General features: G+C 50.1%; 1 protein-coding gene and 1 long non-coding RNA gene across 5 annotated transcripts in view; one reads left to right on the top strand and one right to left on the bottom strand.

Annotated features, from left to right (window-relative positions):
* The window catches only part of LOC135896071 (uncharacterized), a 53,299-nt gene extending 50,538 nt beyond the window's left edge, over positions 1–2,761 (top strand). Inside the window, exons 2-3 of the long non-coding RNA XR_010562580.1 lie at positions 1,125–1,208; positions 2,328–2,761. This is a non-coding gene — a long non-coding RNA (uncharacterized lncRNA). The remainder of the gene's footprint in view (positions 1–1,124; positions 1,209–2,327) is intronic.
* Positions 1–14,980, bottom strand: part of LOC135896070 (phospholipid-transporting ATPase ABCA3-like) — a 142,261-nt gene that overhangs the window by 91,450 nt on the left and 35,831 nt on the right. For all 4 annotated transcript variants that reach the window (XR_011512057.1, XR_011512055.1, XR_011512056.1 and 1 more), the window contains exons 9-11: positions 14,094–14,211; positions 3,115–3,269; positions 1,032–1,187 (exon numbers count right to left, since the gene is read on the bottom strand). Coding sequence is in view for 1 of the 4 variants with exons in the window: in XM_065424403.1 (XP_065280475.1) it covers positions 1,032–1,187; positions 3,115–3,269; positions 14,094–14,211 (429 nt within the window). In the remaining 3 variants the exon portion in view is untranslated. The remainder of the gene's footprint in view (positions 1–1,031; positions 1,188–3,114; positions 3,270–14,093; positions 14,212–14,980) is intronic.

A 14,980-nucleotide genomic window follows, 5' to 3' on the forward strand; every position in this document is an offset into this window, starting at 1 on the left:
AAGCGAACTGTGAGGAAGTTCTGTGTTCTTGAGGGACCCGAATAACACCCTCCTTTCCGCGTTATACACTGTACAGCACATTAGGTAATGTTCTATGTCACCACACACACCACACGTTGAACATAATGGTGATAACGCCAGGCCAGTCTTAAACATGCACGCAGGGGTACGAGCAGAGCCTGTGCGAATGCGGAGCAGTAAGGTTGCTTGGTTTCTTTGGAGACCCTTGATCACACATGGCTTGTGAGGTGAGCTCCACAAAGAACTGAAGTGGCACGACACCGCTTCTCTGGTCAAGTGGTATATATATGTGCGTATGCATATAGTGCAATTGACGGCGGTCTGCTCCGGACCACCGTCAGTTGCACTTCGCTCCTCAAGAGACAGAACGTGTGTTGATTGAGGTCCAGAAGAACATTTTGCGATGTAGTGAACGTGGTTTAGATCATGCATCCGAGACCTCAAAGGGGGGCGACGTAATTCTGAGGAATTTCTCTCGCATTTAGCGCTGAATCGCCACTGAATCTTTTCTCTAACCTTGTCGACAATGTTTCATCTACGATTGGTTGGAGGTCAGCCGAAATGAGCAAGTTATTTAACTCTCTCTTCTCCTCTTGGAACCACTCTATCCATTGTGCCTCCTCCACAAACGACCTTTGAGACATCGCAAGTCTTTCCGCAGTCGCTCTCTTTTTTTTTTCAAGAATCGAGACAAAAGCAGATTCGCGATGTCAAGCAAATTTATGTCCGTAGCGAAAAGACGTCACAGTTTAGCTAGAGTAGCATGACAATAGTCACAAAACTTTTCAACAGAAAGCTAGACATTCTACCAGTGGCATCGGTTTAGCTGTAGATTTCTTATGTTTCCGCCTATACCCACTTAGCGGGAAAACACAGCAATACAATTACGAGGAGCTCCATGAAGTCAGTCGGTATTTCTTTGGCGGGGGGGGGGGGGGACGGGGGGTTATCCCTCTTGTGTATTGTAGACAGAGCAAGCTGCTGTGCACAGTGTGGTACTTGTAACAAACCTTTGGCTTGCCAAGAGTGGCGATGGCTATACTGAGTCGCTTCGTTGGGCCCCTCTCGAGATCTTGCACCAATGTGCGCACGTCGTCTTCCAGGCTCGCCGCAACCACCATGTCTTGTGCGGCACTCATCAGTGATCCGGGCTTGATCTGCTTCAGCTGAGAGAAGAACGCATACCGGTGAGGAAAAGGGGGAATGTCACCTTTTGCTCTGTAATTTCTTTCTATGCAGAATATGTTAACTATATAAATGCTGTTTTTTTCATATATCTCTGAAGTAGGGCGACTATTCTGTATATATTTGTACAACTGTTGCGTATATAATTTTATGTACCTTTATGTACCTCTGCTCCACTGTCTAAAACCCAAGAGTCTGTAAGGGAAACAGACCTCTAGGACAAGGCTTTAGATATGTATTTTGTCTGACCTCTTCAACATCACCATCCAGGTGATGTACAGGTTGATGTTTAACTTATTGAACACTGTCGAGGTGTTCAATATAATCTCAATTCGTTGAGGTGATTTAACGTGGGATTTTTTTGTACGTTACAAAGGAGTTCTGAATGAGACGCACTTATTTTGGTACAACGAGGTTGTTATTTCGGTTCAACAGTAATTCATTTCTATGTACTCTAAATATCCTGTCAGGTATTCAGTTAGGGGTAGGGAGAAATAAAACATGACCAATCCTTCCGCTACTAGGAAATGGGGGTAAGCAAAGCTTGTCCTGCGTGCACCTGGCCTTCGTCACGGTTAAGTAATCCACAAGTAACGATGACGGATTGCTTCGGCCTCGCGCTTCCTCATCTCGGCATCTTCTCGTTGCTTTCGCATTGACTGGGCTCGGGCGGCTCTAACGGCTGGATCGGCGCACTGACAGCGAGCCGTTTCACCTGCGAGTTCTCGCCGCTGTTTGTCAAACGCAGCCCGTTATTCGGGGGAAAGCACAATGCGTGGCGGTCCCATTCGTTTTCCGAGTCTGAACTAAACTGAAACGAAGCCGACGCGGCGCGCGAAACCCTTTCCTGCCCTTTCCCCCACCGGCTGAAGTGAAACGGCCCTGACTGGTTGCGCGTGTGGCATGAGCGCGCGCCTATGCAGCTGGAATCCTAGCTAATGACTCACGCTTCGGCGCTGGCGCAGCTATCGACTCATGAAACCGCTCTTTCCCGTAGCTGCTCTGCTCTGGGAGTAACTGGGTTTTTGCATGACCACGACAACGACACTTGTGAGCCAATACAAGCTTCACTTGAAAAAGAATTCATGGGACAACATTCGTGAAAAGAGTTATTATTGCAGCGCATCGTCAACAGCACTAGGAAGAAAGGCACCGCTGAGCAACAGCGGGGCCCAAGGCCGCTTGGCGTTACGGGACTACCAGGGACCTGTTGCCGACATCGTGGGCGGCTGCGCAGACAAGTGCTGAGCGTCATGTGCGGGCGTGCATGGGTGACTGGACTTCTCGCTAGGTAGTCCTGACACATATCACTCGCTACGCGGTATCTACCCTCTTGCCGCCACCCGCTACCAACACCACCTGACGCCCTCCCAGCCTCCACCGTTCAGAGCCAACGGTGAGAGCACCTACTTCGCCTCGCCTGCCAGTTCAAGCCACTACGGACCAACACTACGGTGAGAGCGCCGCCCTGTTACTTGTACGCCGCCTTATCGCTTAGGGTTTACCGTTACGGGTAGTTTGAGCAGGAACTTGTGGTACTCTATATAGGCGTTGAGGCCGCTCCAGTTGCTTGCTGTGCCTGTTCACGACTGTGCTTTGGTGGTTGTCGTTTACCTACTCGCAAATACATTTGTCGATTTTACTATGTAATCCCAGTTTTTTGCGTACATTCCTCAAGGTGCCGCACGTCTGCAAGCATGAGGAACATTCGCTAAACAACCAAATTGACAGAAGAAAATGATTTGAGTGCGCATTTCGGGCGATTTTCTCCGAGCGCCCTTAAGTGAATGGACAACAGCATAATCGCATGAAGAATGTATAAATATGAAATCATTACCGGATTGGGGGTGCACTACGAAGAAATCAGGTGAGAGAGAAATAAAAGAAACAGTCTTCATTTATACTCACGGTGCCGAAGTACATTAGATGTTCCCAGACTGTGAGGTCGCTGAAGAGTAGGTCTCGTTGTGGGCAGAAGCCGATGGTCGCGCGCGCCAGGTTCGTGTGCTCCACCACATCGTAGCCGCAGACGAAAACGCGACCAAAAGTCGGCTTCTGTAGCCCTGAAGGGAAAGATTCTTAGAGTATAATGCCACAAGACCAGCAACGCTTCTGTGCTTCCGCTAAATGTAGCTTAGAATGCACTTTGCCTGACTTAGTGACGAACGAGAGACAAGAGCGAAGTGGACGAATCTTTTCATCATTGAATGGTCGCGCATTTTTCCGCATCTATACTTACCTAACATGCATAAAACCTGGTCTGTAACTTGTGTGTCTGCTTAGTAAATTAAGCAACTCAGCTAGGAAAGAGAGCTGGGTACGTTGAAACAGCCGTTTTCTTTTTTTAAATACGAAAGCATTACTTGCCCCATTACGCGAATATCCTGTCGGCGTAGTGGCGGACGCCGCAGAGTAAAAACATTGAGAATATGCTCGGACTGACATCACATCTCTCAGGGAGGATCCTGCGAACGAAATGAATGCCTTTGAAAAGCAAATTTGGTAAATTTCGGACTGGGTGGGAATGGAACCCGGGCCTCCAGTGTGCGAGGCGAGCAGGCTTCCCAGACACCACGGAGGAGCTAGGCTCCATGGTTCTCGATGGGGGGGGGAGGGGGGGAGGCGGGGGGGGTATTTTGTGAGAGTTCATCTCGAGCACATATCCATTTCGTCTGCTGCTAAAGTACGGATTGGCTGGGCTCTGGGCTGGGTTACGCGTCAGAAGGAGGCGGGCACTCCAGCCAATCAGAACTTCAACAGCAGACGAAATGGACATGTGCTCGAGGTGGACTCTCACACAATACCCCGTCCCCCCCTCCTGGTTGAATAAAGGTGTGCCTAGTGCGTGCTTCATTACACACGTCACGTCACACGCGGACAAGTGAGCGCGTTGAGACGCTTGGCGCATTTTGATTTGACCTTACCGAGGTGCCGTTCGAACGCAGGCGAGAGCTTGCGCGGATAAGAAACGCGCGGAAAGAACATTTCACCAAAGGGACTACAATTTCGCATACCCACATGTAAGCAATCTTAAGTGTTCCTGCCGCAGCTTTGTGGCAGTGAACCTCGGGGCGCGAGTCGCACGGTGCATGGAGCGCACTCTAGCGAGCGTCTTGCACGCTCTCGTTGTTTGCAGCTTTAGCGGATACAATCGCTGATCGCGCTCGCGCGTTGTCTGCGAAAGGTTACAGCCTGACCATTATCAATGCGCGTGAGACCACATGCGCCGCCATTTGCAGATTTTGAGGTGTGGCAGCAGTAACAGGCGACGCGCGAGCGCTATTAGAGAGGGCATCCACTAAGCCTACAAATAGGAGAGTAGGCGATCTGCTCGTCAGAGTGTTCTTCGTACACTATGTCGCACACGCTCCCATGTTCACTCTCATAAAGCTTGCGACTGTACATGTTCAAATACAGAACGGCCCTCACAGAAATGCTGCGCTATATTCAATGCAAATTTTTGCATTAAAATTTGTACCACACCTTTAAAAAGTTCTTAAGTCTTTAAGAATATAGGGCAACATCTCCAAAAAAATGAAAGTGGCAATTTAAACACCGTAACTCCAAAAAGAAAAACTGAATGTTGCCGTTCTCTGAGCGGCACTGATGGAGAGTTTGAAACAGGTAAACTCAATAAATACTAAATTAGACTTTAGAAGATCTGTTTATTATTTGAATCAGGTAAGGTTCTCAGAACTTTCCCTGACAAGTTGCCGGAATTTAAAGCTAAGTGTAATGCAGCACACTTGCCCACTGAAGCGCTTCTTCAAATGCAATCAGAAAATTGTTATGTTTTGCTTTTATTCTGCAGTTACGTTGTTTATATTCGTTAATTTTATGTTTGTGATTGTTGCCGATTTCCTGATAAAATATCTCAACTCCGGAATAAACATGTCATTGCCATAAGTTACACAACTTTATCATCTTAGGCATAATAGATAAAACTTGATTTCATATTTACTGCATTCCCCATATAGACGCTGCTGGTAATCAAACCGGCATTTAGTTTTCCTTTCGAACTTCAGTTTCTTGTCGCCAGTCACAAACATAAACGCCAGCATAAAATTAGCGTCCCCTTCAACACACTTCCCTTGTCTAAACCATGCTTGGGCTAAACCATGTATTAACAAGCCGATCCTTCTAGTTTAAACCTTGCCTCGAACATTTTCCAGGTTCTTCTTGCGAATAACGATAAGACAAATTATATTGTGTCCAGCTAAGGAGAAAAAGTCTGATAACAAAATAACCCGACAAAGCATCTTAGTTCACCCATCTCGGTTCGCATATTGCGTGTCTCAGTTGGCCTGCGAATCAGACGGCGCTTCCGGGATACGTGTACTGCGTCAGAATGCACGGGTGAGCGAGCCAAACATTTCCACAAAATGTAATGAATTGACATGTCACAAGCGGCATTTATAAATGGCACTCACCAAACAGGTACTCGCATAAATGAAATCATCGCGAGTCTGCTTACGTAGCCGGGATTACATGTTTTCTCAGACTGTAATCTCGCAGTTCACCACCAAACGCCGAAGCTTTCACAAAGGCAACACTAACTGCGCAATTTCTCTTCTGGCTGTCGCAACACAACAGTGCCACCATTGGAATGGCCCGAATATGGCAAGCGACACGCGACATTACATCACAAACTCCGAGTTCTTTGTTGCGGCATATTAAGCCCCCATGTGCTTTGCGACATCGCGATGATTAGTGCGTAGTGCCTTCACAATTTGCAGCATTCTCTAACGTATGTGCCCTGCTCTTCATTCATACGAGCTTACGCACTACGTGACGTCAAAGGGCGCCCTCGCTGCACCTTCATAAGTTCCTGCGTTGCTTGTGCTATAACTTCAAGGTACGCCTATGCTTTCGCGGAGTTGCAGGCCCCGTGACATCTCATTAGATTACGGCATCTCAGTGCATCTGCATTCAATATTACGAACCTCTGAGCTATGTATGGGACATGATGGTAAACTTTTCTAAAATCGTTACACAGCACATCATGTCATTTTGATGCCTTGTGTTTTGTTATCCCGAGATAATGCACTCCGCTGTCTATGACGCACTTTGGACATAATGCGTTCGCTGTATGATTGCACGACGAGGTTGCATTTTATTACATTATAAAACGTTGAGCTCTGCGGCGTACAGGGAACAAATTTTGCTCTTCGCACAGAATACCAGCGCTTTGTGGTGAGTCTATGTTCCATTGTTTCACAATGATCCAGTGACCTGTAGCATTATGATTCCATACTTTCGTTAAAGCTACTCTTTATACGTGCTTCTGACTTAACGAGGCCCGGCCGTAGCCTACGGTCTGATGCATTTTGCTTTCGGTTGTCAAGGTCAGCCGTGTTTTGTAAGTCAAATGCGTCGCTGTGTAAATGTAAACTGTGAGATTAGGTTCATGTTCCTCTACCTTTTCTGACACCACTACCCTGGTTTGCTCTGCGAAATAACAAGACTATGCGTATTATTACATTGCGAGCTTCATCTCAGTCGCGTAAAGCTGACATCGAAGCGTCTATGTCCTTTGACATCACAGAACCATTCCTTTAACCTAACGGCTCATAGCATACCACAGCAGTAACGCTACTACAGTCTACAAAGGGGACCTCGCGTAGAAGCCAGACACTCTTTGAAAAGCATCATTCGGTGGTGCCATAAACATTCCCCTTTTTAGGTCCTGTGGTATTGTCCTACATATATAACAACCAACACTTCCATCAATTGCGTTATCAATAACACACAAACATGTAAAAACATTTTTTTTAATATCTTGCATAAAATGTTTGGCGTCATGCATCGCATTTGCTAAAATAAATGTCATAGGCGGCTCGATGAGACGGTTGCCAGAAAACTAATCTACGATGGCTATTTAAGTACACGAATAGCCGAAACGCGTTAGGTATGAGGTGTGCCTGGCCCCGGGACTCCCCGAGGAAACGCTGCGCTTTCTGGCGGCGCCACTCTGAAATCCGCGCATGCTCAGCTGCGCATGCACTGTGCTCCAAGTTGGCATCACTGATCTGATTCATTGAACAGTGGCACACACCCACGTGAACGGCCTCACAATCAGGACTTCATTGCCTTCACGAATCACCCACACCTTTAGACTGCATTATCTTTGGCATCGGCCCACATTTCTGGTGGGATCGCTAGACAGCTAGATAGCCGGAAAGAAAACTTGACTAACAACTTCCGAAAGGCTATCCGCATTAAAAGCAAATGCAGCTTGGAGAGTGTAGCCAAATGTGCCAGATGAACGTGATCGAGTGAGTGGAAAATCCGGTTTGGTGCACGAAACATCGAGTGTCTGATGGGCGCACCTGACATCAAGCGCCACGGTCTTCGCTGAGTTTCGAGAACGCATACATTCTTTTTTTATATTTGCAAGGAAGACGCCGAGTAGTACGGTAGTGCCCACAACGGCTCCTGCTTTCTTCGATATTTTCGTTAAGAAATTCATCTCAATCTCTATGATTTCTGCACCGACGGATGCATAAAGAAAAGAGGAACCCACAGATACCAACTTTTCTACGGTGGGTGGCCTTTTCGTTGGTTTTTCGAGCTGCTTCTCTTCCGTGACGCCGCGCTCCCGTCAGTCTGACGGCAAGGCCTAACCAGCGCTCGCCGGGCAGGGTTAGCCCCGCCTCGTCATGGCAGAGAGAATGGTTGTTGCAACGGATGGAGACGATCTTCCGCCGGAAGAATTTGGTGAAGAGCACGGCTGGCGCTCCGTCGCTGTCAAGAAAAATGCCCTGCGCGCCTCTCGTCGCGACAGCACCCGTGCAGCGGCAAGCAGTCAGGGGCACCGCGAGCGTCTCAATGGCAGCAGAAAGCCCATTAGCCTAAAGCACAAGATCATCAAGTCGTCGCGAATGCCTCAGCTCCCGAAGGAACACTGGAAGATTATCGCCCGCCCCAGGGGTGGTCTGGATGTTCAGAAAACGGGCTCCGCTCGGCTTGGTCGGGCCGTCGCCGCCGCGGCAGGACTCACGTCCGAGCAAGCTAGCCATGACATCGTCTGCCCCAACGCAACACAAAATATTATCGTCCTCAGCACCGCGTCTCGCGATAACGCAGATGCTTATCTAAAAATGAATTGCATCACCCTGGGCATCAAGCAGTACGAACTCAGCACTTACGAAGCCGCACCGCACGCCACGTGTAAGGGTGTCATACGTCAAATTGATGTGTCGGAGAGCCAGGCCGACCTAGACAGAAGCATTCTCAACGAGAGAAATCCGTTAGCCCTGGGAGCCAGGCGAATCAAGAATAGCGAAACGGTAGTCATCGTTTTCGACGGCTACAAGGTCCCCAACTTCGTATTCTACGGCTCGGCGCTAGTCAAGTGTTCCTTGTACCTCAGGCAGCACGACTGCTGCTATGCCTGTGGTAGACTAGGCCACAGAGCCGACGTCTGCCCAGCGCCGGAGGACAAGCTATGCAGGAAATGTGGGGCCAACAACCCCGACGACAACCACACCTGCTCGCCTACTTGCAGCCTCTGCGGGGGCCCGCACGCCACAGCGGACAAGATTTGCAAGCAAAGGTTCCAACTCCCGTACATCGTTCGGCGGAGGAGAAGGGAAAGAAATGCGGAATCCAGGAAGCGAGACCCGTCACCAGCGCAGACAAGCGCCGACAGCGAACCAGCTAGAACATCGAGCAGGCGCTCCCGCTCGAGAAGCCGCTCGAGGTCCAGCTGTTCCCGGTCCAGGTCCAGGAGCCGTTCCAGGTCGAGGTCCCACGGTCGCTCCAGATCGGGAAGCCACTCCCGGGGCCCACAGAACAGGGTCCGGTTCGAGGAGCCAGCCGGTGCTGGGAAACAAGGCGCCACTTGGGCAGACAGGGTGCGGAGTGGAGGAAGAACTGCCGTAAAGGTAACTGGGGGTGCGGCGCCAGAGCATGGTTCGTCGGAAATAGCTCAGCTTAGAAAAGAAAATGCCGAGATGCGCAGCATAATTGAGTTAATGCGAGCCGAAATAGCAGAGCTCAGAAAGGCTAATCAACCTCACCACGTCCCAGTCCCTTGTTCAACCCCCTCAGGAATCCCTTCGGCGACCCCCTCTCCCCAAACCCCTCGGGGACCTCACGCCGTTCCAGTCCCTAGTTCATCCCCTTCGGGGACCCCCTCTCCCCAAACCACAGACGTTCCCATGGTCGTGGATGCGAGCCACTCGGGCAACCCAGCCAAAAGAAAGGCCGTTCCCAGCATGCCCGAAAATGTACCGGCTAAAGCCAAGTCCGAAGTCAGAGAAATGTTGAATTCAATCTGCTACGAGATCAAGAAGATTACCGATCGACTATCTGCAGTGGATCAGCGACTCTTGGTCGTGGATCAGAAGTTAGACGCACAAAACGTCAAAATTCAATGCTTAGAAAACAGAATGCCAGAGATAGAGTCCAAGGTGCAGCAAATGGACATCATGACGTCAACCCACGTACGTCCAGTTTACTTCACGGATGGCGCGTTGGTACCTACGCCGCCATCACTGCACATTCCCGGACCGATTAATAGAACCACCTCCCTCGAGACCCTAGTAGCAACGCCGGAAGGCGCTCTATGCAGCAAGGATGGCGCCACACACCCAATTTAGGATTTGGCAGTGGAACTGCAGGGGACTCCGCCATAAAAGATGCACCCTGCAGCAGTTTGTTCGCACTCACAAAGAAAAGCCACATGTTATATTATTGCAAGAAACGATGACTGATCAGGTTTCACTCCCGGGATACAAAGCTCTTACTCTACGTGGGGATGGCAGAGGAATCTGCACATTAGTCAGCAACAAGTTCACTTTCGTCGCACACGATCTAGGGGTCCGGCCTAGCAAGACGGAGACCTCCCTAGTAGAAGTCATCCCAAGCCAATCCAATACCTCTAGCATTTTTATACTTAACGTATATAGCAGCCCGAGCGATCACAGACAACGTTTCAAAACCATCATCACTAGAGCAACGAAACTCGCCGGAAACTCTCCCCTGGTTGTGGCCGGCGATTTCAACGCCCCCTTTCACGCGTGGAACTACACGCACGACACGGTCAAGGGCAGAAGCCTGTGGCAGGAGGCGGGAGATGCGGGACTCTCTCTATTGACGGACCCAGCCTTTCCCACCAGACGGGGCACCTCCTCGACCAGGGACTCTGTCCCGGATCTCGCCTTTGTTAAAAACGCTGGCTCAGCCATGTGGTCGAATCTGCTCATAGACCTCGGTAGTGATCACTACATCACGGTCACCAGCTTACAAGTGGAGCAGAAAAGAAAGAAGGCGTTCTCGGTGCCTGACTGGGACAAATTCCGTGAGGTTCGCAAGGCACGCGCCGCCCGTGGAGAAAAGCCGGAGAGTCTCGTCCAGTGGTGCGCACTAATTCTGCAAGATGTCTGCTCCACCACCAAAACCATAGAGACGGATCTACAGACAGACAAAATGGATAGCAGGCTAGCACACCTTCTCGAGGCTAAGCAATCACTTCTCGAGAGGTGGAAAAGCCAACGCTTGAATCGCAAGCTCAGAAAAAAGATAGCCGAGATCAACAAGCAGATCGACGAGCACTGCCAAGCCCTGTCTAGGCAGCAATGGGACGAAATTTGCAATTCAATTGACGGGCAGATGCGCACGGGAGGGAAGTGGAATCTTCTCAAACACTTGCTCGACGACTCCGGCACCAAGTCAAACCAGAGAAGTGTCCTCGCTAAAGCGCTCCACGAAGCCAAGAAGTCGTCTTCGGAAAAGGACATGCTGGAGATGTTGGCTAAGAAGTACCTGCCGCTCAAAACTGTGGCCGATGAGGCGGCATACCCGGTATACAAAGGGAAGCCGAACTCCGCGCTGGACGAACCTTTCAAAATCAGTGAAATCCGCCGCGCCCTACACGACCTCAATGGTAGGTCAGCACCCGGCCCGGATCACATTAACAACAAGGCTCTCAGAAACCTAGAGGACGCATCGATCGAGTTTCTTACAGATGAGATAAATCGGATTTGGGAGCAGGGAATTGTACCTGAAGAATGGAAGTTGGCGAAGGTCATACTAATCCCAAAGCCCGGTAAACCGCCGAGCCTGGACAACCTCCGCCCAATCTCACTGACATCATGTGTAGGGAAGGTGGCCGAGCACGCCATCCATAACAGAATTGCCGAGTATATCGAGACCAACGACCTTTTCCCTCACAACATGATAGGTTTCAGGCCAGGCCTCTCCACTCAGGACGCCATGAAGCTTATCAAGATCCAAATCCTGGAACGCTGCACTCGGGACACGAGAGCCATCCTTGGTTTGGACCTGGAGAAGGCCTTTGATAACATCCGTCACGAGTTCGTCCTCGACGCCATCTCCAAGCTCGACCTGGGCTCGTCCTTCCATGCCTTCGTCAGGTCTTTCTTGAGCAACCGATGCGCCATCCTCAAGGCTGGAGATTTGGAATCGGAGACAATGGAGCTGAGTAGAAGAGGCACCCCCCAGGGATCAGTCATCTCACCACTCCTCTTCAACATCGCAATGGTTGACCTCTCAAGGTATCTAGGCAAGGTCCAGGGCATCGGTCACACGATCTACGCGGATGACATCACTGTCTGGTGCGCGGGTGGCAGTGACGGACAAGTCGAAGCCGCTCTCCAGGAAGCTGTCGACACTACAGAGCGCTTTTTAACCAACACGGGACTCCGGTGCTCCCCAAAGAAATCGGAGCTCCTTCTCTACAGCCCAAGTAGAAAGGGCCGCAAGCCACAGAACTGGAAACCGTCCCCTGAAGTTGACATTAATCTCTACACCAGTTGCGGAGATCCCATTCCCAAAGTCGCGTCCATTCGAATCTTGGGAATGACACTCGAAGGGACATGCACAAATAGCATCACCATTCACAAATTAGCAAAGAAGACGGATAGCGTCATCGGTCTAATCAGGCGGGTAGCTAACAGAAGGAGAGGCCTGAGCGAAGAGAATCTGTTAAGGCTAGTCCACGCTTTCTTGTTGTGCCATTTTACGTACGTAGCGGCCATGCACGTCTGGAAGAGGGCCGAGCGAGACAAACTAAATGCCATGATAAGGAGGGGCATCAAGAGCGCGCTCGGACTACCAAACTACACACGCACCGACCGACTCCTGCAGTTGGGTATTCATAATACCCTGGAAGAGATTGCAGAAGCACAAGAAAGAGCACAGATTCTCAGGCTCTCCGGCACCAGGGCGGGCAGACGACTCCTAACTGAGATGGGCGTCCCCCCGGCCACTGTCGAAGACGCCTACCAAGGCCTACCGAAAGAGCAGAAAGATAATATCATCATATCGCCCGCCCCGCGCAATATGCATCCCCAGCGCAACGTAGAAAGAAGAAAGGCCAGAGCGGTGGCGCTCCTACGCCGCGCAACAGAACTCCCTGGCGGCAGCTGCTTCGTTGACGCGGCCCAGTATGGAAACAGCGACAATTTCACGGTGGTGTCAATCAACCACAGGGGTTCAACCGTTAACGCGGCTTCGATACGAAGCACGTCGTCGCGTGCGGCGGAGCAAGTGGCCATTGCCTTGGCCCTCCTGGATGACGGACATGCCAACATCTTCAGCGACTCCAGGGCAGCCATCCGCGCCTTCAGCGTTGGCGCCGTGTGTAAGGAAGCCTGTCGCATCCTCGACGGCAAAATCATCACCACCCACACTCTCACGTGGTTCCCCGCTCACATGGGATCCATCACGGGAGGCCCCAGAAACCTCAACGAGCTGGCCCACTCCAAGGCGCGAGGTCTCACTTTCCGCGACCATGGAGAACTCCAACGCCGGCCCGCAGCGGTGGAGAATAGAGATCAACCGACCACATATAACGAAATTGCGCAGCACTTTTATCTCGGCAGGAGAGAGTTTCCCCTTCCACACAAGAAGTTAAATAGAGCGCAGGCATTGACCCTCAGATTACTGCAAACAGGCTCTTATCCCAGCCCGGCTTTATTCCACAAAATTTATCCCGACACCTATGCCACTAGTTCTTGCAGGCATTGCAATGACATCGCTAGCCTAGATCATATGCTCTGGCGTTGCCCCTCGTTACGAGGCACAGAAGAAATCAATGAAGAAAAGTGGCTCTCCGCTATCAAGAGCCCTGATGCTGGGGTGCAACTATGGGCTGTCCAGAGGGCCCACGATGCGGCGGTCGGGCAAGGCCTGGCTGTCCCAACGTGGGAGCGGCCCGCAGCGCGCTGAGTCGCGTACCTCAGGACCTTATTAAAGTTTCGCATCCATCCATCCATCCATGACGAAGAATTCTTTCATAGCCTGCTGCTTTGACTAGCATTGCTTTACTGACAGCCAAATCTAATTTAACTGCACTTGTTTTCCGGTTTCGCATTGGCGGGCGATTCCTTTATCCACCTATAGTAGCATGGTGCCGGATCCCGGAAGAAAGATATGAGGAGCTCCGACTCTGCCGATAACAGTCCGCTAACCGTATATCATCTTGTAAATAAACCCATCCTATCTGTAACATTTGAATCTCGTTTGAAATCTCATTCGGGGCTCTGACACACCTTGCGTTGCATTTTGATTTGATATCGACCACACCGTCACACGACTACTTTCATGGCCGCGCCGAAACCGTTGCGTGGGACTCCCTTTATAAGAGCTCTGCTATGGGACAGAGTTTCGTTTACCGCTTGTGCCTCACTGCTGCTGCTGCTGGGTGTCGGAAATTCAGGACCATGCTGTACAGGTTTATGGGCATGCTTTTTACAGGACCGGAGAGTTTGTCTTAATCCTGCAGTTGCATATTTCTTCGTGCCTTATAGTTTCAAAGGAGCAGCGCGTCCAAAATGGGCTCGTGAGTTAGGGCTTGCTTCGTGTACCGGGTCAAATCAAGTGCTCGCGAATAGCCGGAGCAGTCGAGATCGGACGCTCACCTGCGACGACGTTCATGAGAGTCGTTTTTCCAGCACCGTTGCCGCCCACCAATGCAGTGGCTTGCTTCTCGAAGGCCTGGAAGCTTACTTTCTTCAGAGATTCCTTGGCACCGTGGGACTGCGAGAGATATCGCACAGAATTTCGTCACTACGGCGGTACCGGAGTGACGTTACAGCTGCGTTTCTGGCGCCATAGTATTGCAGCGTGTGCGCGTGCGCTTTGGTAATTCTAGGAGAACATTGTCACGTGCTGGCGTGACCTGGCAGTAAAGGCGATTGACTTTATGCCACGGCCGCATTCAAGCATTCCGATGAATTCTTAATTCCGAGATGCCTACTCTGCAACAGCACTTGCTTGCTCAGTGTTGACACTGACCGTAAGTTGGTCGAGCCAGAGTCACATTATTTATTTATTTATTTATTTATTTATTTATTTATTTATTTATTTATTTATTTATTTATTTATTCCTGTTGTTATTAATTTATTTATTCGATTGGTGTTTCTAGGTTACGCTAGTGTTTGAAAATATAAGGATCTAGGGAGTTCTTGCTAGTGTACGTGCCCTCTTATTACAAAGGCTTCAAGTCCTGCTTGGAAGTAATATTTCGCTCGAGTTGACCGTGGCTCGCTTGAGCACCCCGGTTTACAGCCACTTTGTTTTTCGTTTTTCAGCTTAGCACCTAGAACACGTAATCAAAAAAGCTTTTCCCGTGTTATTGTCGCACTCCCAGCCTCGCATTAACTTGCCGCAAGAAAAGTGCGAGCGTTATGCGAGTAAATGCGGTGTTATCGTTATGCATTTTATCCGCGCATATATTTCGCCGTTTACGCATTTCAAGCGTATTTCTTCCAAGCTGTTTATATAACTTGTGCGGCCCGCATTAAT

The sequence above is a fragment of the Dermacentor albipictus genome, chromosome 2 (assembly GCF_038994185.2).
Source record: "Dermacentor albipictus isolate Rhodes 1998 colony chromosome 2, USDA_Dalb.pri_finalv2, whole genome shotgun sequence".
Taxonomy (NCBI): Eukaryota; Metazoa; Arthropoda; class Arachnida; order Ixodida; family Ixodidae; genus Dermacentor; species Dermacentor albipictus.